The sequence below is a fragment of the Oncorhynchus mykiss genome, chromosome 3 (assembly GCF_013265735.2).
Source record: "Oncorhynchus mykiss isolate Arlee chromosome 3, USDA_OmykA_1.1, whole genome shotgun sequence".
NCBI classification, from domain to species: Eukaryota; Metazoa; Chordata; class Actinopteri; order Salmoniformes; family Salmonidae; genus Oncorhynchus; species Oncorhynchus mykiss.
In genome coordinates, this window is record NC_048567.1 from 23,771,047 (window position 1) to 23,797,923 (window position 26,877).

At 41.8% G+C, this 26,877-nt stretch overlaps 2 protein-coding genes across 7 annotated transcripts; one reads left to right on the forward strand and one right to left on the reverse strand.

Moving 5' to 3' along the window:
- Positions 1-464: 464 nt before the first annotated feature.
- Positions 465-9,112, reverse strand: LOC110514600 (alpha-endosulfine). The gene is made up of 3 exons (XM_021593917.2): positions 8,926-9,112; positions 6,034-6,156; positions 465-3,345 (listed from the first exon to the last, which is right to left on the reverse strand). The coding sequence occupies exons 1-3, from the start codon at positions 8,977-8,979 to the stop codon at positions 3,175-3,177; spliced, it is 348 nt and encodes a 115-aa protein (XP_021449592.1). The 5' UTR covers positions 8,980-9,112; the 3' UTR covers positions 465-3,174.
- A 241-nt stretch (positions 9,113-9,353) lies between these two features.
- On the forward strand, positions 9,354-24,153 carry LOC110514613 (HORMA domain-containing protein 1). 6 transcript variants are annotated; one of them, XM_021593930.2, is made up of 16 exons: positions 9,354-9,638; positions 9,913-9,979; positions 10,157-10,301; positions 10,421-10,484; positions 10,620-10,656; positions 10,752-10,772; positions 10,855-10,881; positions 11,006-11,073; positions 18,477-18,628; positions 20,854-21,011; positions 21,108-21,194; positions 21,337-21,394; positions 21,540-21,571; positions 21,757-21,840; positions 23,216-23,284; positions 23,525-24,153. In XM_021593930.2, the coding sequence occupies exons 2-16, from the start codon at positions 9,947-9,949 to the stop codon at positions 23,615-23,617; spliced, it is 1,128 nt and encodes a 375-aa protein (XP_021449605.1). In that variant the 5' UTR covers positions 9,354-9,638; positions 9,913-9,946; the 3' UTR covers positions 23,618-24,153. The 6 variants fall into 6 exon arrangements, with proteins under 6 accessions (XP_021449605.1, XP_036828464.1, XP_036828470.1 ...); XM_036972575.1 differs by having other exon boundaries at positions 9,355-9,638; positions 18,477-18,540; positions 20,865-21,011; XM_036972561.1 differs by having other exon boundaries at positions 9,356-9,638; positions 23,528-24,153.
- The last annotated feature ends 2,724 nt before the right edge of the window (positions 24,154-26,877 follow it).

Consider the following 26,877-nt stretch of genomic DNA (forward strand, 5'->3'; position numbering starts at 1 on the left):
TGTAGTTAAGAGGGAGGGGAAAGTGGGAGGGACTTCGATGACTTTCGACTCTGCCTCCTCCATTGGGTCTCCCCTCTTCCTTGAAGTAGTTTCACAATTCTATCTGGGATGGTTTTCCATTAACATTCAGATAAATACCTCCACGAAGAGAGGATATAAAAATGCATTTCTCTGCATTGAGCGATACAGATAAATAACACATATGTACACTTTGCTGTAGCCCTTCAGAGACCATTGATAGTGAATGCGGAGTTCTGCTGTCCCCTAGTGGCCAATGACGGGTTGTAATATAGACTCATTTATCAACATATAAAACGGTGATCCTAGACTTTATGTGATTTATCAACATAAAGTGGCGGTATCCTGCCCTGTGTGGTTGTAAAGATTACTGTAGCTAGAGACAGTTGGTTGGTTATTGGTGATCAAATCAATGTGAGATGATAATTGAAAATAGCCAAAAGTAATTCATATTCATGTAAAAGTTTATTTCAAATACTGACAAATTTGCTCCACTACTTCCACACAACAAACATTATTAGTACTCATGTACTTTCTAATTTCTTAAAATCAATCTTTTGTTTTGTCTCCAGCGCCACAATACACATATCCTTAAGTAAACCCCCAGTTATTGGGAGCAAGGGTGCTCCAGATATCCCTGCAGTTATCTTGGGCCAGGATAAACTTTTGTTGTAGTTATGTAGTGATGTAAGAGAACACTAAAACATATTTACTGTACACAAAACCAAAAACAGTTTCAGTAAGCAGCACAGTCATTTTCATTTGTTTACATTCTGGCACATACTTATGGTTGAACAGGAGACATGGTATTTTAACATACCCTGCTATATCCCTCATTGCATTGCTCCATACAAAGCCAGACAGTGCACAAAAACATAGCAATCAAGAATTCCTCTGTTGTTTCAACAACCTTAATTTCAGCAGCATATCCAATTATATTAGGACACTTTTTAAGCCTGCAATGGCAAGCTACAATTATTTAGGATTCTGAACGGTCTTTCTGTTCAAATTCAAGTAACAAGTTGGGGTCAATTAAATTTCAACTCCTGCTGGCCAGTTCCCAAAATGGATTGCATTGGGCATGGGTAGAATTTCAATTCATATCCTAATTGAAATGGAATTATACCCCCAACCCTGGAGGGGTTAGTCAGTCTCCAATTGGCAGACATTATTCATGGTAGGAGTGGGTCCAATTGTTTGAATCCTGGGACAGGCTTTCTTTATAGGGTAATATCTCAGTTTAAGATTTGTCATCGACTGAAATCAGCAGCATTTACACATTCATATTATACAGATGAAGGTCTCTGTCGTAAAAAAGAAAAGAAAAGCAGAAGTAGTGTATTCACCGACAGGAGAAAGGAAACATTGAATCAGAGCACTACAAGTAGTGAAATCAACAGAAAGAAAAAATATCCTCAACCCCCAAGTCTATTTACACCCGCTGGGACAGAGAACAGCAGCACATTCATACTAACCCAGACAAACACACTATCTTCTTCCCTGCAATTTGACACAGGTCCGTGTCTAATATTCAAAAGCTGCCAAGACGGGAGTGATCAAGTGTGTATTTTATCATTTGTGTGGAGTGTGAGATAGGACGACTAGCCTTTACTTTTGTATGATTTATCTAACACACCCCTGACCATAATTATTTTGCAAGTTGAGCCATCCCAACAGGTGTGAGCAGGGTCAACTAAATACACACACACAATTTTCCCCCTCTCCTCATGTCATAAAATCCCTTCCCTTTGCCATGTGTCAAGTGAGCATATCTCTAAAGCACGCTGTGTGTTCCAGTTAGGTGTGTGTGAGCCAGGGGCCAGTAAGGCTGCCTGTTTATCAGATGGCTGACTGTTTACCCCATTACTGACATCGCAGATTTTTTTATTTAGAATGTAAATACGTGAGGCTATATGCTTTAGCAGTACGCTGTGAGGCTCCTGCTACGTTGAATTTGAAGGAGAGACCGAGGAGAGGTTTAGCAACTAATGTAATTGGGAACTAGGCAGTAATCTTCTGTTACTGGAAGTTTCTCAACAGGAGCTGCCATTAACAGTGAAGAGCCAGATTGTAGTAAATGGCTAATGCGTGACAATGTACAAACAACCCATTAAAGACACAAATCATACCAAATGTCAAATTTCTCAACACAATACAGAAATATACACTGAATTGATCCCCTAATCATTTAGGCTTTTTGATGTGATGTAATAGCCACAGAACTGAGATTTAACTTGAGTATTATACAACTTATTTTCCCAGCCTTAAAATGATAAATGGGTATTTAGTTTGCTTTGCCATTGCTTTCGCCATGGGCAGCCTACAGACAGTGTGTGGATTGTCAGGACATTGAGAGGGAAGGAAGGAAGGTGTGGAGAGTGACCATGGACATTCCATGGCTCCATTTGGTTGCTTGCTACTTCCTATGAGTCGTCTAACCCCTCCAGATTTGCACATTTTGTTACATGTTACAATCATGCAGCATATTTAGAAAAAGAAGAGCAACAGGGAGTCAAGAATTAAAGCAACATGAGCAGAAAATGTGCAGTTTCATATCCGTTCGTTCAGGTCAGCGTGGATGACCTTGGATTTTTGTTTGACAAAACATGAGATAAAGGAAACCTCAAATCAGTTTCCACATTTCCCTCTGATTACCACTCCATTCCTTTGGATACTTCACCATGGTTCCCTTCCCTCCCAGATTTGGTGTGCAAGCAAAATATGCAAACATCTACCCCCAGCTTTGACGAGAACACAACATCGAAAATTGTGGAGCGATCATGGTTCCTAACTCCCTCGTCAACAATATATTTTGGTGTTGTTCGGGATGCAAAAACAAACTGTACATAATACAAAGTGCATTAAACTCAGCCTCCCTGATGGCACATCTACTTTATGTACCTCTGAACACCAAACCAAGACATAAGGGAGGCGGTAGAGCAGAGTGCGCAGAGAGCAGAGCTGTGTGGAGAGATGGTAGAAAAGGTCCCAGCTCACCTCCCCACCCTACCCACATACAAGCAATATGTACTGACTTTCACAGCTCTCCCCGATATGTTAAAGCCAAGTAGAGCCTGGAGATGACTAGGGGTGGGCATTGTTGGGGGACAGGTGAGGAACGTTAGCTGGGGGCCTGGCGGATGGGTGGAGGCTAGGCTAGCCTGCTAGTTTGCTGGTCACCAAGGAGGACCTCCTCTGGGGCAGGTCCTGTGGCGTGGGAATGTGGTCCCCTGTGACGAGGTTCTTGTCAGGGCCCGCCACGGGCAGCTGTTTGTTCTTCATCTTGGCCTTGGCCATGTTGTAGTCACCTGAGTCAAAGTATTTTTGCTAGGTGGGGGCAAGAAAGAAGGAATTCAATTTAGGTTGTCTGGAGTAGATCTGCTAGTTAAAGTTAATTGGCAGGTTTCCATTGACGCCGGTTTATTCACCAAAAGAAACCTTTGCGACGTGTCATATAGGAGAAACGTTCTAAAGACAGACAACATTTTTATCCATTCAACAGGGGTGGATTTTCTTTTGTCTAACTTTGTGACAAATGGAAACAATGTTTTTGGAATAAATTGTGATTGTCGAATAATTTTGAAGGTACGCGGGGGCATGTGACAGGTGACATAAAACTCCACTCCACATTTAACTCTAAATGCCTACTGCTTGCAAAATCCATTTATTCAACTATAAAAATATTGTTTCTTTGCAGGACAAGGATTGTCCTGACTTTCAAGAATGCCTAAATTGCTTCACCTTGCTTTTCTGGTTGGCTGGATGCAAGTTTCAACATCCAATTATTTCAGATTTACAAGAGTGCAAGTTTCACCATGGCGATACATTGACGATACATGAGAATTATTAGAATATGGAAATATTAGTCAATTATTGCATTCTATGGATGCTGGCTTTCCCTGGCTATACCCGAGACATGAAACAGATACAGTGGGGTAAAAAAAAGTATTTAGTCAGCCACCAATTGTGCAAGTTCTCCCACTTAAAAATATAAACCTGTAATTTTCATCATAGGTACACTTCAACTATGACAGACAAAATGAGAAAAAAAAATCCAGAAAATCACATTGTAGGATTTTTAATGAATTTATTTGCAAATTATAGTGGAAAATAAGTATTTGGTCACCTACAAACAAGCAAGATTTCTGGCTCTCACAGACCTGTAACTTCTTCTTGAAAAGGCACCTCTGTCCTCCACTCAATTCCTGTATTAATGGCACCTGTTTGAACTTGTTATCAGTATAAAAGACACCTGTCCACAACCTCAAACAAACAGTCACACTCCAAACTCCACTATGGCCAAGACCAAAGATCTGTCAAAGGACACCAGAAACAAAATTGTAAACCTGCACCAGGCTGGGAAGACTGAATCTGCAATAGGTAAGCAGCTTGGTTTGAAGAAATCAACTGTGGGAGCAATTATTAGGAAATGGAAGACATACAAGACCACTGATAATCTCCCTCGATCTGGGGCTCCATGCAAGATCTCACCCCGTGGGGTCAAAATGATCACAAGAACAGTGAGCAAAAATCCCAGAACCACACGGGGGGACCTAGTGAATGACCTGCAGAGAGCTGGGACTAAAGTCTACCATCAGTAACACACTACGCTGCCAGGGACTCAAATCCTGCAGTGCCAGACGTGTCCCCCTGCTTAAGCCAGTACATGTCCAGGCCCGTCTGAAGTTTGCTAGAGAGCATTTGGATGATCCAGAAGAAGATTGGGAGAATGTCATATGGTCAGATGAAACCAAAATATTACTTTTTGGTAAAAACACAACTCGTCATGTTTGGAGGACAAAGAATGTTGAGTTGCATCCAAAGAACACCATACCTACTGTGAAGCATGGGGGTGGAAACATCATGCTTTGGGGCTGTTTTTCTGCAAAGGGACCAGGACGACTGATCCGTGTAAAGGAAAGAATGAATGGGGCCATGTATCGTGAGATTTTGAGTGAAAACCTCCTTCCATCAGCAAGGGCATTGAAGATTAAACGTGGCTGGGTCTTTCAGCATGACAATGATCCCAAACACACCGCCCGGACAACGAAGGAGTGGCTTCGTAAGAAGCATTTCAAGGTCCTGGAGTGGCCAAGCCAGTCTCCAGATCTCAACCCCATAGAAAATCTTTGGAGGGAGTTGAAAGTCCGTGTTGCCCAGCAACAGCCCCAAAACAAAACTGCTCTAGAGAAGATCTGCATGGAGGAATGGGCCAAAATACCAGCAACAGTGTGTGAAAACCTCGAAGACTTACAGAAAACGTTTGACCTCTGTCATTGCCAACAAAGGGTATATAAAAAAGTATTGAGATTAAGTATTTGGTCAATAACAAAAGTTTTTTTCCACCATAATTTGCAAATAAATTAATTACAAATCCTACAATGTGATTTTCTGGATTTTTTTGTCTGTCATAGTTGAAGTGAACATATGATGAAAATTACAGGCCTCATCTTTTTAAGTGGGAGAACTTGCACAATTGGTGGCTGACTAAATACTTTTTTTGCCCCACTGTATGTAGGAGGGCATAGAGAATGCTCTTTAATAGATTGATGACAATTTGCCTAAATGGGTAATGGAAACACCTCAACCACTATATTGTTAGTTGACACTAGGTTTTCGCAGAAAAGTATATATTTTTTTATAGGTGCGAGGTCATTAAGTATAGCTGTTTTTAATGACATAAGATAGTTCTATGGAAATGCACCGTAGAAGGTAATTGTCACATCTATTTTCTTTGTGAACTTTCTAAAATGTGGACAAAAAATAATAATAGTATCACTGGACAAGTTAATTGGAACATAGCTACTGCCACAGGCACACCAAGGCAATCTGAGATCCTCATGAATGCAGAACGTATCGATATGTCTTAAAGAAGAATATTCTAAGCCTATGCGATTTCCTAGTCAAGTGGTCAACAAGGGTCTGTAGGCATTTGTTCCAGCCTAGCACGTCACTAACATGTTGAATCAAAAGCATGCATTATCTGTGGCTCGCCGGGAGAAGCGTTCCACCTACCCCTTTCTGTAGCCTCTTCATGAGGAAGTCGGAGCCTCCAGGCTTCTGGCCCAGGCCGGGGTACTTGGCCTTCAGCTTGACCTCTTCGCCCTTCACAAGGTTGGCATTCTTTTCCTGAGAGTCCTGTCCAGGCAAAGAAAACATTTCGATGTGCCGTCATATGGGTACTACTTGCTACGTGCAAGGAATTTAGCTAAAGAGGAGAAACATCTAAACTATAGCCCTATATGCTTCATCATAATGTCAGCCATGATGCGCAGAGAAGAACAAGCATAGGCTTTTAAAATAGACATTCTCCATTTAACTGTCCAACGCCTTGTGATATGCAGTAACATGTCCTGATGCCTTGTCACCTTACCTCTACAATTATCTACCTCTATCACTCCAGTATCCCTGCACAATGTAAATATGGTACTGGAACTGACTGATCCTGTGTATATTATGCTTACTAACTTCCTCGTGTTCTTATTTCCATTTATTGTATGTTTGTGTTCTACCCTATATTATTTTTCGTATTACATGGTTATTGATTACAGCATTGTTGGGGTTTGAGGTTACAAGGACATTTCACTGAACTTGTGAAATTAAAACGAATAAGAAGGTTATAAGATGGTCTGATGATGACAAAACAACTAGGTTACTGGGCTGGCATTGTGCTCTTCAGAAAGGATTGCATCTGAATCATATAGCCTAACCCTACTCATATTCAGCTGTGAAGTGGGCTAACGCCATGAAAATGAGTTGAGGTAGTTGAAGCGTCTTCATAGTATGAGTCACTCTCTGCATGCTCTCCTGCAACACTATCTCTCACGCCCTCATGGTTGCCTGCGATGAACAACTCACACAGAAGACGAGTGTTATGATTGAGTAAGAATTATGTGACTAGAAAGCAGTTCAAATCCATTATTTCCCCCTCTCACACACTTTTCTTCAGCTGATGTGGACAAAACAGCCCTGTTACCAGTTTCCCCATCACTGACATGTTATTGGTGCCATTAAAACAAATTGTTTTCCCCTCATAAAGCCATTTGTCTGCAAATATGTACAAGCCAAGTGTGGCCTTACTTTATGGTTATTGAAAAAAATATTATACAGAAACGGGCCTTGAGTAATTGCTGACCAAAGTCTAGGTACACAGAGCTTGCAGAGTGGTTCTAGTTTTCACATGACACCTTCATGCTAAAGCTTTTTGTAAGGTGTAAGCCTATGATTTACTGGAGGCAACTCCTGCACTAGACAAACTGGTTTACCCTTTACTGCCAGTGTGGAGTCCATGGACAGATGCCAGTGAAAAGTGGGTTAACAAGACACACCTTGTTATTGCCCACAGTCCAGATAGACTCTGAGCAGAAGTAAGCAAAACATTCTCTATTGGGGCAATTCCACAGTAACAGAGATAAGCTGAGACTGATTTTTCACTTTAAAATGTCAAACAAAAACCAATGATTGCAAAGTTAAATAAACCATACAACTCTATGCAGAAGGACTACTTTCAACAATTTCCACATTTATTTTACAAAAAAAACATGTACTTACAGAACAGTGCAGATGCAAAGTTTGGTAACAGAATTACAGCACAAACACAACCCGTCATACTGTTTGTATCTGCATTATTCTTCAAGTAAATGTGTTTTTGTCCATTTTTTTGTGGAAACTTACATATGAGTCTTAGCATCACTGTTAACATGGAATTGCCCATTGTTAATTAACTTACAACACATTGTGACTTATCTGGCTCAATAAAGCTAAGAAAACATTGAGAAACCCACAAAACACTGCAATTTAAGTACATGAGAATATCTGCCATTCAATGTAGAGGACAGTGAACGCAAAGCTAGCAGGGGCAGGGACAATAAGTGGCTCAGAGTAGAGAATCCAATGAACAGATTCTGTTACTGATCCATAACAAAAATGTAAAGGTTACTATATTCAGGCCCAATGAGGGAAATTGCAAAAGTGGACCGGATACTTTACACTCCCTCAAACAGTTCCAAACTGATAGACTAGACCCATAGTAGCTAGCTACCATGAAATGATATTTTCTCACATGACCGGTTTCTCTTCTTGTCATTGTATCAAAATACCATTGTATTATTAGCACCCATTATCATTGATAAGACAAAGTATAGCATCAGTAACTTCCCTATGTAGACATGCTAGTCAATGCATATTGATATGACCAGTGGGTTTGTCAATAGACCTCTGACCTTCACCAGCATCCACTCAGGATGCTGCCTGTACAAGTGCCTTTTCAAATGTACTCCATTTGATAGATGTCACATATTGATATAGATAGGCCTATATTATATACAGCTAAGCCTAATATCAGTGCCACACTTTAAATAACATTCACAAAGTATATGGGACTGAAAACGAGTATGAATCAATAGATCTAGCTTGTACATCCTTATAAGCTTTGTGTGACTGATCAGCTAGCACATAAGTGACTGTGATGATTAACCCTGGTTTCCATTAAAACACAGATTTCAAAGGATAGGCTACAGTATTATTGTTTGCATGACAGTATCGAACGCCGGTAGACTCAACCTCATCTACTGCTGTGTCAGGATAGACCAATGAGGCCCAGGCATATCTCATAACCTATGGACCAGCGAGCCAATGGCACAAGGGAAAACTCAAATAACTCAATAATACAGTACCTATGTTATTATTGATTATCGGGAGCCAGGTACATCTTACTCAAAACCTTTCCAAAACATTTATACACACTGTCATTGTTGGTAAAAGAGACGTTTACAGGTTTGATGCCATAACGAAAGCTAACTAGCTAGCAATCAATTCAAACACGTTACTTGTAACGCGTTACAACAAACAGCGCTAGCGTTATAGCTAACTGACAAACTCAAGATAGAGTCATGATATTAAACCCACCTGTTTTTCATCCTCATATTCCATTTGAGTATCTGATAGATTTTCGGACGACATTACGCAGCTATAATGGACTGGAAGTCCGATTTGCTTGAAAACGCAGGTTAGAATGTATGCAGGGGTGCTCCTCTAGCTTCCACAAATCTAACCTGCCTCTTGTGAACAAGACTCGTCGACAAAAAAAGAAGGCTAAATAATTTCTGACGTCGTCGTGTGGGTTTGCCATTTGTGACAGACATATACAGTAACCAATTGTATAAGGAAACACGCTGTATTAGATACCAAGAGAGCCAATGAAATGCTACTACTCGTAGAGAAATGCTGATTGACAGGGCTGTGTCCAATAGAGTGCGGATATTCAATTTGTGCGCAGCGTTGCATCAAACTACACCAACAACAGAGCAAATTCCATACAGTGCCGCAACATAAACACCTTCATTTAAAACGGATGTTTACCTCGGCCAGGACATATCACTCACTACCTTTGATAAATCTATTCACGCAATGTATGTTGTGGTGGCAAGAAAATGTACGTTATCTAAGGCTGCCCTCTGATTGGCTACTTTAGCTGTCCTTTTTGGCGGGTAACTGTGCGTCTGGCGCGAGTTTGACCCAACAGCCAACAGTTTCTTAGTAAATTCGGTCTGGCTAGCTAGCTAACTTGTTTTTGGTAGTTATTACCAAAAAAACAGGTTGTGTGATTGCGCTCTATCTAGGTAGTAATAGCTATGAGCTATGCAATTTCATACTAATCACAATAGGTTGTAGAGTAAAGTCAGTGACATCAGTGGCTGTGTGTATTGCTGCTAGCTACGTTAGCTAGCAAATGTAATGTAGATAGCTAGTTAGCTAAATTAGCTAGCCAGATTAGTATAAAATATTTCTGTATCTATCTGTGTAAACTAGTACTTAGCTAACTAGCTACATATTTCAACATAGCTTTACCTTGATAGCTAGCTATCTGGCTTATAATTAATCTTTATTTTGTAGATTTGACAACTTGTTATCAACTAGTATTACTACCATGGCATGTGAACAACGTTTGCGGGCTGCTCAGGTAAAACCTCAGGCTATCCATAGCCAGACCTTGGTCCTATTGATTTGCTGTTTTATAGCTAGCAAATGGCATGTTCTAATAACGTTGGCATGTTCTATGGATATCTACATGCCTCTATTTATTCAGACATCTTCAAATTGCCTTGGTGTAAGCGCCTGCCTTTGTTATATTTTATAGGGCACCCAGTTGCTGCCAAATGTAGTTTCAACAGAGCAGCAGTCCTTGATTGTTGTGAAGAAACTGCTGGCAATTGCAGTCTCCAGCATCACTTATCTCAGGGGTCTTTTCCCAGAAAAAGCTTATGGGAGAAAATTTGTTGAAGGTCAAACACATTTTATGTTATTTTTAAATGTACTCAATTGTTATTGAAATGATAATGATACTGTAGCTAGCCAACATCTTCAAGAAGTAGACTTACACTTTCTTGTCTCTATGCCACAGAGCAGAAAGTTATGATCCTCAGGGAGGAACGCACCTGCCCTGGTGCCAGTCAAATTGTACAGTGGTTAGTATACACCACCAAGCCTCAGTGGGGAAATTCCAGTACAGTGTTTTCTCTGTTGCCAAATCCTTTCCCTTTATCCTGGTTAGATTATTTATTCAGGGTTGATTAATTAAGACTATTTTATACACCTCCCAGGATGCAGGGATGCTTTGATGCCCTTCAGAGAAAATACGTAAGTGAGATACTAGTTGTTTAGTTGTTTATTCATTATCTACATGTTATTAATGTTAATTAATTACATATAATGAATGTCTTGTATTCCAACAGTTGCGGACGGTCGTTATGTCTGTGAGTATATCTCATCAAATATTTTCTTCAGCATATAAAGCATTTTCAGTTGCTAAAGTTTGTATCCTTCCACTTTCTATAGATATACACAGACCCAGATAATCCAAAGGTAATAGACAACTTTTTAACCCCATAGGTATAGATCATAGTAATGCTTTGATTCTCTGCACTAGAACAAACTACAGTATATTTATTTTCTCATTGTGACACTGGTCTTTCTTTGCGATTTGCAGAAGGTTACTGAATGCTACCAGTTCAAAGTCCAATACACTGAAAAGGGACCCAAAATTGACTTTGAAAGGTATAGCTTTGTGAATGTGTATTAGGGTTGAATGGCAGGAACCCGGTTACTGAGATTTACTGCCCAAAACCACTCCCGTTTCCCAGGATAAATAACTGAGAAAACGGTAAATTATAATAAATTATTTATATGAACAGCATGACGTGAAATGGAACTGTTAAATTATATACAATGTCTAAATCTGGATTCTGTAAAGCCTTCCCTCTGGTCACTGCATAATGAATCATCAACTCTCAGGGTGGGAACCGACAGCCCACCTCAGTATGTAGACCTTCCCTTGGTAACTTTTTTTTATTGTGATCGGTGGACCTACATTTGCTGAAGCATAGCCTACACTACAGTAATATAAAGACCGAATGCGCATCTAATTTGCACATCACCATCTGGCGTTCGGGGATCACCTTGTTTTTTTATTGTAAAGGTTATATATTTTTTTGATTGCAGAGTTTAAAACACTCCTTTATCGTTTCTTTAAATCAGTGCATGAGTGAACACTTTCTCACTGTCTTTCTCTCTCTCCATCAATTCCATTCAAATTGCATCCAAAATAGATAATCATGTTCAAGATTGATATATATAGGCCTATATATACAGTGCATTTGGAAAGTATTTAGAACTGTTATGAACACGACGGGAGACAGAGCTGGTTTCAAGCGCAGGGCGCAGCAGGTGTTTATTTGTAAAGGACCACTGGAGGAGGCAGGTAGCTGGGTCCAGGGGCAGGCAGAAGGTCATACACAGGGGGTCCAAAAAAGGCAACAGTACAGGCAGGGAAAAGGCTAGTAACGTCGTCCGGGGGATCAGGCAATAGGTTGATAACAGGAAATTCGAAAGGCTAAAGTACAGGCAGGAAATATCACATTTACATACAGTTGAAGTCGGAAGTTTACATCCACCTTTGCCAAATACATTTAAACTCAAGTTTTTCCCAATTCTCGACATTTAATCCCAGTAAATTCAGTTTTAGGTCAGTTAGGATCACCGCTTTATTTTAAGAATGTGAAATGTCAGAATAATAGTAGAGACATTATTGATTTTAGCTTTTATTTCCTTCATCACATTCCCAGTGGGGCAGAAGTTTACATATGCTCAATTATTATTTGGTAGCATTGCCTTTAAATTGTTTAATTTGGCCCATTCTTCCTGAGAGGGCTGGTGTAACTGAGTCAGGTTTGTAGGCCTTGCTCCCACACGCTTTTTCAGTTATGCCCACAAACGTTCTCTAGGATTGAGGTCAGGGCTTTGTGATGGCCATTCCAATACCTTGACTTTGTTGTCATTAAGCCATTTTGCCACAACTTTGGAAGTATGCTTGGGGCCATTGTCCATTTGTAAGACACATTTGCGACCAAGCTTTAACTTCCTGACTGATGTCTTGAGATGTTGCTTCAATATATCCACATTATTTTCCATCCTCATGATGCCTTCTATTTTGTGAAGTGCACCTGTCACTCCTGCAGCAAAGCACCCCCACAACATGATGCTGCCACCCCCGTGCTTCACGGTTGTGACGGTGTTCTTCGGCTTGCAAGCCTTCCCCTTTTTCCTCCAAACATTACGATGGTCATTATGGCCTAACAGTTCTATTTTTATTTCATCAGACCAGAGGACATACAGTGCCTTGCGAAAGTATTCGGCCCCCTTGAACTTTGCGACCTTTTGCCACATTTCAGGCTTCAAACATAAAGATATAAAACTGTATTTTTTTGTGAAGAATCAACAACAAGTGGGACACAATCATGAAGTGGAACAACATTTATTGGATATTTCAACCTTTTTAAACAAATCAAAAACTGAAAAATTGGGCGTGCAAAATTATTCAGACCCCTTAAGTTAATACTTTGTAGCGCCACCTTTTGCTGCGACAGCAGCTGAATTTTTTTCCCATTCCTCCTTGCAAAACAGCTCGAGCTCAGTGAGGTTGGATGGAGAGCATTTGTGAACAGCAGTTTTCAGTTCTTTCCACAGATTCTCGATTGGATTCAGGTCTGGACTTTGACTTGGCCATTCTAACACCTGGATATGTTTATTTTTGAACCATTCCATTGTAGATTTTGCTTTATGTTTTGGATCATTGTCTTGTTGGAAGACAAATCTCCGTCCCAGTCTCAGGTCTTTTGCAGACTCCATCAGGTTTTCTTCCAGAATGGTCCTGTATTTGGCTCCATCAATCTTCCCATCAATTTTAACCATCTTCCCTGTTCCTGCTGAAGAAAAGCAGGCCCAAACCATGATGCTGCCACCACCATGTTTGACAATGGGGATGGTGTGTTCAGCTGTGTTGCTTTTACGCCAAACATAACGTTTTGCATTGTTGCCAAAAAGTTCAATTTTGGTTTCATCTGACCAGAGCACATTCTTCCACATGTTTGGTGTGTCTCCCAGGTGGCTTGTGGCAAACTTTAAACGACACTTTTTATGGATATCTTTAAGAAATGGCTTTCTTCTTGCCACTCTTCCATAAAGGCCAGATTTGTGCAATATACGACTGATTGTTGTCATATGGACAGAGTCTCCCACCTCAGCTGTAGATCGCTGCAGTTCATCCAGAGTGATCATGGGCCTCTTGGCTGCATCTCTGATCAGTCTTCTCCTTGTATGAGCTGAAAGTTTAGAGGGACGGCCAGGTCTTGGTAGATTTGCAATGGTCTGATACTCCTTCCATTTCAATATTATCGCTTGCACAGTGCTCCTTGGGATGTTTAAAGCTTGGGAAATCTTTTTGTATCCAAATCCGGCTTTAAACTTCTTCACAACAGTATCTCGGACCTGCCTGGTGTGTTCCTTGTTCTTCATGATGCTCTCTGCGCTTTTAACGGACCTCTGAGACTATCACAGTGCAGGTGCATTTATACGGAGACTTGATTACACACAGGTGGATTGTATTTATCATCATTAGTCATTTAGGTCAACATTGGATCATTCAGAGATCCTCACTGAACTTCTGGAGAGAGTTTGCTGCACTGAAAGTAAAGGGGCTGAATAATTTTGCACGCCCAATTTTTCAGTTTTTGATTTGTTAAAAAAGTTTGAAATATCCAATAAATGTCGTTCCACTTCATGATTGTGTCCCACTTGTTGTTGATTCTTCACAAAAAAAAATACAGTTTTATATCTTTATGTTTGAAGCCTGAAATGTGGCAAAAGGTCGCAAAGTTCAAGGGGGCCAAATACTTTCGCAAGGCACTGTATCTCCAAAAAGTACGATCTTTGTCCCCATGTACAGTTGCGTACCGTAGTCTGGCTTTTTTTATGGTGGTTTTGGAGCAGTGGCTTCTTCCTTGCTGAGCGGCCTTTCAGGTTATGTCGATATAGGACTCATTTTACTGTGGATATTGATACTTTTGTACCTGTTTCCTCCAGCATCTTCACAAGGTCCTTTGCTGTTCTTCTGGGATTGATTTGCACTTTTCGCACCAAAGTACGTTCATCTCTAGGAGATTGAACGCGTCTCCTTCCTGAGCGGTATGACGGCTGCGTGGTCCCATGGTGTTTATGCTTGCGTACTATTGTTTGTACAGATGAACGTGGTACCTGCAGGCGTTTGGAAATTTCTCCCAAGGATGAACCAGACTTGTGGAGGTCAACTATTCTTTTTCTGAGGTCTTGGCTGATTTCTTTTGATTTTCCCATGATGTCAAGCAAAGAGGCACTGAGTTTGAAGGTAGGCCTTGAAATACATCCACAGGTACACCTCCAATTGACTCAATTGATGTCAATTAGCCTATCAGAAGCTTCTAAAGCCATGACATCATTTTGTGGAATTTTCCAAGCTGTTTAAAGGCACAGTCAACTTAGTGTATTCAAATTTCTGACCCACTGAAATTGTGATACAGTGAATTATAAGTGAAATAATCTGTCTGTAAACAATTGTTGGAAAAATTACTTGTGTCATGCACAAAGTAGGATTCCTATCTGACTTGACAAAACTATAGTTTGTGAACAAGACATTTGTGGAGTGGTTGCAAAACAAGTTTTTTAATGATTCCAACCTATCTGTATGTCAACCTACGACTTCAACTGTAAGTATTCAGACCCTTTGCTCAATACTTTGTTGAAGCACCTTTGACAGCGATTACAGTCTCGAGTCTTCTTGGGTATGACACTACAAGCTTGGCACACCTGTATTTGGGGAGTTTCTCCCATTCTTCTCTGCAGATCTTGTCAAGTTCTGTTAAGTTGGACGGGGAGTGTCGCTGCACAGCTATTTTGAGGTCTCTCCAGAGATGTTCAATCTGGCTCAAGTCCAGGCTTTGGCTGGGCCACTCAAGGACATTCAAAGACTTGTCCTGAAGCCAATCCTGCGTTGTCTTAGCTGTGTGCTTAGGGACGACAGGGCTGCAGCGGAGCAGGTTGAGAGCTTCACCAACAAACTAACATGTTCCAAGCACACCAAGATAGTCATGAAGAGGGCACGACAAAACCTACTCCCCCTCAGGAGACTGAAAAGATTTGGCATGGGTCCTCAGATCCTCAAAAGGATTATACAGCTGCACCATCGAGAGCATCCTGACTGGTTGCATCACTGCCTGGTATGGCAACTGCTCGGCCTCCAACCGCAAGGCACTACAGAGGGTAGTGCGAACGGCCCAGTACATCACTGGGGCCAAGTTCCCTGCCATCCAGGACCTCTATACCAGGCAGTGTCAGAGGAAGACCCTAAAAATTGTCAAAGACTCCAGTCACCCTAGTTATAGACTGTTCTCTCTGCTACTGCACAGCAAGTGGTACCGGAGCGCCAAGTCTAGACAGCTTCTAAACAGCTTCTACCCCCAAGCCATAAAACTCCTGAACATCTAATCAAATGGCTACCCAGACTATTTGCATTGCCACCCCCCCTCCTCTCTTACTCCGCTGCTACTCTCTGTTGTTATCATCTATCCATAGTCACTTTAATAACTCCACCTGCATGTACATATTACCTCAACTAACCGGTGCCCATGCCTCCCGAGTGGCATAATGGTCTAAGGTGCTTTAGTAGTGGTCTAGCTGTGCCACTAGAGATTCTGGGTTCGAGTCCAGGCTCTGTCGTAGCCAGCCACGACCGGGAGACACATGGGGCGGCGCACAATTGGCCCATCATCGTCCGGGTTAGGGGAGGGTTTGGCCGGAAGGGATATCCTTGTCTCATCACGCACTAGCGACTCCTGTGGCGGGCCAGGCGCAGTGCACGCTGACATGGTCGCCAGGTGTACGGTGTTTCCTCCGACACATTGGTGCAGCTGGCTTCTGGGGCATTGTGTCAAGAAGCAGTGCGGCTTAGTTGGGTTGTGTTTCGGAGGACGCATGGCTCTCGACCTTCGCCTCTCCCGAGTCCATACAGGAGTTGCAGCGATGAGACAAGACTGTAACTACCTCTAATTGGGGTGGGGGGAAAAAACTAACCGGTGCCCTCGCACATTGACTCTGTACCGGTACCCCCCTGTATATTGTCTCGCTATTGTTATTTTACTACTGCTCTTTAATTACTTGTTACTTTTATTTCTTATTCTTATCCATATTTTTTTTTAACTGCATTGTTGGTTAGGGGCTCGTAAGTAAGCATTTCACTGTAATTTCACTGTAACTCTGGAGCTCTGTCAGAGTGACTATCGGGTTCTTGGTCACCTCCCTGACCAAGGCCCTTCTCCCACGAATGCTTAGTTTGGCCGCGTGGCCAGCTCTAGGAAGAGTCCTGGTGGTTCCAAACTTCTTCCATTTAAGAATGATATTGTCTTCTTGGGGACCTTTAATGCTGTAGAAATTTTTTGGTACCCTTCCCCAGATCTGTGCCACAATCCTGTCTCGGAACAGACACAATCCTGTCTCGGAACTCTACGGACAATTCCTTCGACCTCGTGGCTTGGTTTTTGCTCTGACATGCACTGTCAACTGTGGGACCTTATTTTGGCAGGTGTTTGCATTTCCAAATCATGTCCAATCACTTGAATTTACCACAGGTGGACTCCAATCAAGTTGTAGAAACATCTCAAGGATGATCAATGGAAACAGGATGCACCTGAGCTCAATTTCAAGTTTCATGGCAAAGGGTCTGAATACTAATGTAAATAAGGTATTTCTGGGGGGTTTTCTAATAAGTTTGCCAAAATGTAAATACAATTGTTTTCGCTTTGTCATTATGGGGTATTGTGCGTAGATTGATGAGGAAAAAAAGAAGTGAACTCAAGGGGTCTGAAAAGGTCTTGAATGCACTCTAGATGTGCTAACCTACCTCTTTCAGGAAATAAATCCAAATGCAGTATTATTCTTATATTTATGTAATGAATGATGGGTAATGCATAATAAGTTTCTAACTTATATCCTCGGTCTCTTGCAAAATACACACGCACCTGTGCTCTGTTGGACTCTGTAAAAAATGTTCCTTAGCTCTTGGAGTCCCATGCAGGAAAAGCTAGACTAGAATAGCTTGCTGGAAATGTTGTTTTTTGTATTTCTTATACCAATAGACTATTCGAAGAGGGACACAAGCTCTTGTTTGCCGAATGTTAAATACAGCAGCTAATAGAACTCTTGGTTAGTTTGAAAGAAGAGCGAACGCGGGATGGGGGTAGGCTATAGCAGTTAATTATGCAGACCCATAACCATCCAATCCTCGTGAAGAGAAGTGAAAGGCTTTTGCATCTCATTCTAGTCCTATATTATTCAAGCATGTCATTAGAAGGATGAAGATAAGGACAACAACACTTATTTCATTTAACTGTTGAAAGCAAGGAAGGAATGAAGCAACACTAGAGAGAGAAAGAGGAGGTAGGCTAATAACATTAGGGGAAATATTATGAAAAATGTCAATCAAATTCACTAGCCTATACTTGTAACTTTGTAGGCTGCATGTGCTGCATCAGAATCACATGTTCTCTCCCTGCTTTATCATGGTTTGAACAAGGTGCGTAATTCCAGCCCATATAATACAGTGTAAACAATGCAGTAGAGTAATACAGTTCACACTCAAAAAGATTACTGGAGCTTGTTTAATTTATTTACCAAAGAGAGCATATAGCTAGCCACATCTATGTGCGTTTATGTTTTTCTGTCTTGTGTAATGTTCAGTAGCTGTATTGGATAACGGTACAATCATTTGGGCATTTGGGCTTGGGCTCATTAAATGTCTTAAATGTAGGGCTCATAAAATGTATTTAATCAGGCATGAATTTTCGATCAAAGCTATAATAAAATCCAGGCATAGGTCTATTTATATGCTTTGTAATGCTTTTGAATGACACATCCGGTTTTGGCAGGAATTACAAAAGTAATTTATTCTCGGGATGGAACATTTGTAAAATACAGGGAAAATATTCAACCCTAATGTGTATAACATAATGATAACATGGCAGAATTTCATTGAGAAACATTGAAGAAAGAAACTTTTAATTGTCTAAAAATGTTTACATTTATTCTTTTTTTAGCAAAAACAGCAAGAATCTGGGAAAGATGGCTTGCAGCAACACAAAAAAGTCCAGCATCCTCCTGGTGCGTAAACTCTACACACTGATGCAGAACCTGGGTCCTCTGCCAGACAATGTCTGTCTCAACATGAAACTCTCTTACTACGACGACGGTAAAGACGACACAATGATGTCGAGTAGGCTAAAAGAAAAGGGATGATGTGACGCAGTACGCTGCGCAAGTGACATCATACTTCCGGGGTAATGTCCTGGGTCTTTTAAGATTATATGATCAAATTCATTTAATTACACTGAGTATACCAAACATTGACCTCAGAACAGCCTCAAATCATCGGGGCATGGACTCTACAAGGTGTCGAAAGCATTCCACGGGGATGCTGGTGTTGCGATCTACTAGGTGTGGTGGGTGGAATCAGGCGCAGAGAGCAGGGTTCAGTCGTTTTCCTCAGATTTATTCCCCAGCGCAACAAAAACAGTCACGCCAACACACAGGGCGAAAATACGTTGCTAGTCCAAAACAACAACAGGACTAAACAGTCCGGAGAATAAATACAATAATAAATCACACCAACAAAACACAGAGTAACAAAAACAAGCCCGCACAAATACCCAGCGGGCCTAGTGCCCTTAAATACCCTACAAACAAATCCTAATACAAAACAGGTGTACCCAATTAACCAATAACCCAAAACAAACGGAAAGGGAATCGATGGCAGCTAATAGGCCGGCGACGACGACCGCCGAGCACCGCCCGAACAGGAAGAGGCACCAACCTCGGCGAGGTTCGTGACAGTTGGCCCATGTTGACTCCAATGCTTCCCACAATTGTGTCAAGTTGGCTGGATGTCCTTTGGGTGGTATATATATATATATATATATTTTTTTTACCCCTTTTTCTCCCCAATTTCATGTTATCTAATAGTTTTTTTTAGAGCTACTCATCGCTACAACTCCCGTACGGTCTCGGGAGAGAGTTGAAAGTCATGCGTCCTCCGATACACAACCCAACCAAGCCGCACTGCTTCTTAACACAGCGCCATCCAACCCGGAAGCCAGCCACACCAATGTGTCGGAGGAAACACCGTGCACCTGGCAACCTTGGTTAGCGCTCACTGCGCCCGGCCCGCCACGGGAGTCGCTGGTGCCCGATGAGACAAGGATTTACCTACTGGCCAAACCCTCCCTAACCCGGACGATGCTAGGCCAATTGTGCGTCGCCCCAAGGACCTCCTGTCGCGGCCGGTTACGACAGAGCCTGGGCGTGAACCCAGAGTCTCTGGTGGCACAGCTGGCGCTGCAGTACAGCGCCCTTAACCACTGCGCCGCCCTGGTGGACCATTCTTAATACACACGGAAACAGCATTGCAGTTCTTGACACAAACCGGTGTGCCTGGCACCTACTACCATACTCCATTCAAAGACACTTCAATCTTTTGTCTTTTCTATTCACCCTCTGAATGGCACACATACACAATCCATGTCTCAATTGTTTCAAGGCTTCAAAATCCTTCGTTTAACCTGTCACCTTCCCTTCATCTACACTGATTGAAGTGAATTTAACAAGTGACAGTAAGGCATCATAGCTTTCACCTGGTCAGTATATGTCATGGAAAGAGCAGGTGTTTTGTATACTGAGTGCATATTTAAGCAATAAGGCCCCAGGGGTGTGGTATATGGCCAATATACCACAGCTAAGGGCTGTGTCCTAGCACAACCCCTGTTGTACCTTGATGCTATTATAAACTGGTTACCAACATAATTAGAGCAGTAAATATAAATGTTTTGTATTACCCATGGTATACCATGGCTTTCAGCCAATCAACATTCAGGGCTCGAACCACCAAGTTTTTAATTGTGTATTGATTTGCTCATACCCGATGCCTTTTATCAAAATATTTGAAGCTGAATAAGTTAGACACATCACGTAAGTTAGAAAAGTCTCATTTGAACTACATCTCCTGCAGCGTTGTTAGCATGCTGGAGCATGCCTGTTTGAGCTGAGGACTTACAGGAAGGTAACAACCTGTTAGTTACAGGCTTTTTGATGTGTTTTATATTAGATTAGCTGGGAGTGTTTTTCACTGAAAGTTGCCAACTACTGCCTTTTGATTTGTAGTTTGTGTGTGTAGTTCAAATGAAACGGTTGTAACTTTTCCGCTTCGTGCTTCTTGAGCGTCAAATACGTTGAAAACCGGCACATGGTATATAAATATATACAAAAACACTTTAATATATATCTTAAATGACTGCGTTTTTAGGAATTTGACAATAAACATTTTAAGCCCATTCTTAGCCTACAAAACCCGGACGGAGTACGGAAGTAAAATTGAGTTTGTGTGTGTGTTTGCATGTGTGTATATATATATATATATCTCAGTCACTCCCCAGGACTACCAACCCCCAGGCTTCATGGAGGGGGACAGCGATAGCATGCAGTTTGAGAAGGAGCCTGTCAACCTGACCATGGGCGAGGTGGTCACTCCCTTCCACACCCTGAAGGTGGATGTGACCACAGAGAGAGAAAGGCTGGAGCAGGTATGAAGGAAAGGGGGGAAATAACTAGAGTCAGAGTAATGATAACCAGACTGGCAGGTGACACGTTGATTAACAGCTGTCCCCTTTCCTCTGTAGGTCGATGACGAGCAGCCGATCTGCATGAGGGACAAGTGGGAGCTGAAGATGGAGGAAGGGACAGTGACCAAGATCAGCAGTCAGCAGGTGAGACTTGAGGCCTCTAGGCTAATTTGACTGGGTGCCGATGGCATGGCGCTATTGTTTTAACCCAGTAGGGGGTGTTGCTGTCTATCCCATGGGATGTACCTATAGTCTATAACATTTTTAATGGGGTTTCTACTTTTAGACTCGCATGATAAAAGTAATGGAAAATCCGGACAACGACCTTTACTTGGACAATTCCGGTAGGACCTCCTCGCTCAAATCTTAGTATAAAGCAGTTTCGCTGAACATGATAACAGTAGTGCTATTTTCTCTTTTAATAAGTCAAATGCAGTCTGAAATCCATGTTTGGTTTTATTGTGTTTTCATCATGTTTGATGCTCAAAGAGGTCCAGGTGAACTGCCAGGAGAAGATGGAGGTGTGTGAGGAGAAATGTACATTCTGCATAGTCACAACTAAGATAGGCCTTTGTATCAAGCAAATGCATATACAGAACAATACAAATATATAGGTGGGATAGTACTGTATGAATATAAAGTAATATAGGGGCTGCTCCAGTTGTGAAGGTAACGGTCTGTCGTTTGATTGACCTGTCTGTCTCAGATGGACACTTTGGTAAAGAGGACATCTGACCTGGAAGTGGCCATTAAGAGGACCAGGAGCGGACGCGTCACCAGGTCCACCCTGGTCAGTGCCCCCCAAAACATACAACCCTATCTAACTCCTACTGGCCCTGTTCAAATGGAAGACATTTTTGTATAGCGTAATGTAAAAATGACCACGAAGGATGTACAGTTGAAGTCGGAAGTTTAAATACACTTAGGTTGGAGTCATTAATACTCGTTTTTCAACCACTCCACAAATTTCTTGTTAACAAACTATAGTTTTGGCAAGTCGGTTAAGACATCTACTTAGTGCATGACACAAGGAAGCTTCTGATAGTCTAATTGACATCATTTGATTCAATTGAAGGTGTAGATGTTTTTCAAGGCCTACCTTCAAACTCAGTGCCTCTTTGCTTGACATCATGGGAAAATAAAAAGAAATAAGCCAAGACCTCAGAAAAAGAATTGTTGACCTCCACTTGTCTGATTCATCCTTGGGACCAATTTCCAAACACCTGAAGGTACCACGATCATCTGTACAAACAACAGTACGCAAGTATAAACACCATGGGACCACGCAGCCGTCATACCGCTCAGGAAGGAGACGCGTTCTGTCTCCTAGAGATGAATGTACTTTGGTGCGGAAAGTGCAAATCAATCCCAGAACAACAGCAAAGGACCTTGTGAAGATGCTGAAGGAAACAGGTACAAAACTATTGATATCCACAGTAAAACTAGTCCTATATCGACATAACCTGAAACAAGGAAGAAGCCACTGCTCCAAAACCGCCATAAAACAGCCAGACTACGGTTTCCACATGGGGACAAAGATCGTACTTTTTGGAGAAATGTCCTCTGGTCTGATGAAACAAAAATAGAACCTCCAATGTTGTGGCAAAATGGCTTAAGGACAACAAAGTCAAGGTATTGGAGTGGCCATCACAAAGCCCTGACCTCAATTCTATAGAACATTTGAGGTCAGAACTGAAAAAGTGTGTGCGAGCAAGGAGGCCTACAAACCTGACTCAGTTACACCAGGTCTGTCAGGAGGAATGGGCCAAAATTCACCCAACTTATTGTGGGAAGCTTGTGGAAGGCTATCTGAAACGTTTGACTCAAGTTTAACAATTTAAAGGCAATGCTACCAAATACTAATTGAGTGTGTGTAAACTTCTGACCTACTGGGTATGTGATGAAATAAATAAATTCTGAAATAAATAATTTCTCTACTATTATTCTGACATTTCACATTCTTAAAATGAAGTGGTGATCCTAACTGACCTTAGACAGGGAATTTGTACTAGAATTAAATGTCAGGAATTGTGAAAAACTGAGTTTAAATGTATTTGGCTAAGGTGTACGTAAACTTCCGACATCAACTGTATATCTATGGGACTAGCTTCACAAGCACTTCCCTGCAGTCTGTGATTTACTGTCTTTGGTCTGTGTGTGTGCAGGAGAGAAAGGCTGAGACTGAGGTGCACAGCGTCAGCAAGAAGAAGCCCTCTCCCATCGAAGACAAAATGGTGGGAGACACCCCCCCTCGAGCATCATAGATTTCATCCCCCAGTCTTACTCACAGGAGTGATAATAATGTGCAAATTGTATTTTAAAGATAAAAGTTCCCAGACCTACATGTTTTTTAACAAGTCAATATGACTCATTCAATCCATCCCATCTAGATGTATGCAGAATATTGTTTGGCAATCATTATTCATTTTAGAGTCTTGCATTAGTTAGTAAACTGTCTGTCACTCTCTGATTAGCAGATATCGCAGTTCGAGTTCCCCTGCAGTCAGGATGTCCAGGCCTCTGTGTCGAAGAAACGCAAGTTCAGCGAACCCAAAGAACGCTACTGACCTCTGACCTTTCCACTTTACCTATAAGATACCTTTCAAGACAAGAACCGATTTTCTAATTTGCATGGGCAAAATCTCTAGTCTTTTTTAGTTGTTTTAAAGGAAAGGTGTAGTGCCCACCGCCAACACCACCATAGTACTGCTGCATTCTGTTGTTACAATGGAAAGGATAAAGGAAATGGTTATTTCTAGTCCACCTTGTTTATGTTTATACTTTTTCTTTTTCATTGTTGAGTTTCATGGTAGTGTGTGATATGGAGACTGGGGAAAATGTATTTTCTACAATTGTATATTGGTGTCTGTGAAGTGCGAAACTCACAGTTTTATTTATTTCAAAGGATGGCATTTTTATTGTGACAATACTGTTTTTTTTATTTAGTTTGTTTTATGATTACCATGAACTTTACACTGTGCAAAATTGTGTTTATATTTTATATTGTTATATAATGTATCAATACAGTACCCTCCAGTTGTAAGTTATTTGATTAAATGTATGTTTCTAATAAATTAAAGTGCCTTTTCTCAGTTTTGAAAAAGGTTTGTAATTTTGGTCTGTATCGTTAAGAGCAGATAGTTCTACACACTAGTGCTGAACCTCAGATATAACTGCTTCCATCAGCAGCAAACCTGGGTGCACCTGTTTTAATGTCGTGGTTGGAAAAAGGAAACAAGTTCTTGCTACAATTCAAGATCAAAGAGCTTCAGCTTCCTGTCTGCAAGACCTGATGCTGTTAGCATGAGCGCAAAAAAATCTATACAATACCGTATAACCTTATTAAATAATAGCCAACCTTAAATAAAGGGACTGCCAAATGGCAGCATTTGCATGAGGTGTGACTTTAATTAAGCTGTTAAGTGAAAGTGGATTATATCTGTACACACTGACCTTTGGGCTGAGAAAACCGGCCATCAGCAGCCTTCTGCCAGGCTGCTGTGTGTTTTTAATCAGCTGTTATTTTTCCCAGAGAGGGACATTTGCTGATAGACTGCCTTAACCCACTGCAGATCAATACTGCAGGAAGCCTTTGTGATGCATATCCAAACAGGCCCTCTCTTCTCTCCACCACATCGGCTGGTGGGAGAGGGAGAGTCCATCAAATCAGCTCCTACATCCAAACAGGCCCTCTCTTCTCTCCACCACATCGGCTGGTGGGAGAGGGAGAGTCCATCAAATCAGCTCCTACATCCAAACAGGCCCTCTCTTCTCTCCACCACATCGGCTGGTGGGAGAGGGAGAGTCCATCAAATCAGCTCCTACATCCAAACAGGCCCTCTCTTCTCTCCACCACATCGGCTGGTGGGAGAGGGAGAGTCCATCAAATCAGCTCCTACATCCAAACAGGCCCTCTCTTCTCTCCACCACATCGGCTGGTGGGAGAGGGAGAGTCCATCCAATCAGCTCCTACATCCAAACAGGCCCTCTCTTCTCTCCACCACATCGGCTGGTGGGAGAGGGAGAGTCCATCCAATCAGCTCCTACATCCAAACAGGCCCTCTCTTCTCTCCACCACACCGGCTGGTGGGAGAGGGAGAGTCCATCCAATCAGCTCCTACATCCAAACAGGGCCTCTCTTCTCTCCACCACATCGGCTGGTGGGAGAGGGAGAGTCCATCCAATCAGCTCCTACATCCAAACAGGGCTTGTCTTCGGCACTGGAGAATAACTTCATTTCATTGTCTCTTGTTTTTTTATAGGCACTGGAGATAACATTCAAGTGGGAAGTGGAATGGACTGCAAAATCTAGTGCAATGCCCTCTGCGCCTTTGACAATACACACACAGCAGCGAATTGACAATCTGAATGAGCTGTGAAAAGCATTTTTCAACTGTTTTTATTATATCGACAGCCCACTGTCATAAAATGACAGTAAGAAAGTCTCTCTGTAGTCATGTTATACTATATTGTAGTTACAGTACCCGTGTACCCAGGTTGATTTTTCTAACCAATACTTAATCTAATAGTGCACATTGAACAGGTGGCTTTTATAATTTAAGATTAATTTAACTCCAATCGCTTGGTAACAGTGGAGGCTGGTGAAGGGAGGACGGCTCATAGTAATGGCTGGAATGGAGTGAACACATGGAAACGTGTTTCATTCCAGCCACTCCATTCCAGCCATTACAATGAGCCGTCCTCCCTTCACCAGCCTCCACTGCTTAGTAATTATTGGCAACTGGCTACTTGACGGCATTGATGGGACTTAAAATGTAGCTACAGTTTTAACGTGTAGTTTATAGTAAGGTTTATTTGCTGTTGTACACATTAGTGTCTAAAAGCTGAATTGCAGTGTATATCAAGTGTGTGATACATCAGAGAAAATACAGTATGAGTGAAGCTCTTCAGCCTACTCCAATGAGGTAAAGTGCACAAATGAATCAAAAACGACACGCCAACATCAGCAGACAACATCTGAATTGCAATGCTACTTACCTCCACTCCCTCAAACAAGAAATTAATTCTGAAATTAAATTCAGGGACACACTTCGAATGGCAAGTGTTAACAGATCAATCAGCTGGTCAAACATGAGGCTGGTTTCAGAGGCTGTCTCTCCCCCTATGTGGAGCCAAGGCCTGGGTCTCTGAGTCAATATGAACCGGCCGATGCGGTTCGTGTGATGAGGAGGGGAGCCCTGTCAGACAAACAGACAGAGGGACTGATAGACGGATGGACTGGCCCATCCCTGGGCCTTAGATTAGAAAGACTCTCAGGCTGCATGTAGGGGGTGCTGGGATTATGCCTGCAGGGCTTGTGGGCCCCAGAGGCGGTTGGGGTTTAGAGGCGAGCGGGGGAGAGGACTGGACATTCAGCCAGGGACCGTGACCCCTTCGACCTTGCCAGAAGGGCAGCAAATGTTTCCTAGCTGATTAGCAGTTCTTCAACAGAGCATCGTGGCTGATGTGATCTCTTTGCTATAAGGTAAAAGGAAACTGGGGTATTCTCCTCTGAATATAGATGACATTGTATCTGAGCATGACCATGAACAATAACAACAATTTGAGGGTAAGCCTGATATATATTGATTCAAGTCTGCAAAAATAAACAATAGGGGAGCCGTGAACTAAATTAGAGAAAAACACACTGAATAGCTCTAAACTAGTATAGATAATATGTATTACAAAAGTATTTAAAAAACATACTATACTGTAATTTGTAGTTTGGTAGTTTTGAAAATGACCACAAGGGGGTGATAGGCTGCTACAGAATATTATGAGACTCAGGCCTAAATGATAAAGGATGCAGTATCTGTAGGCCTATGTG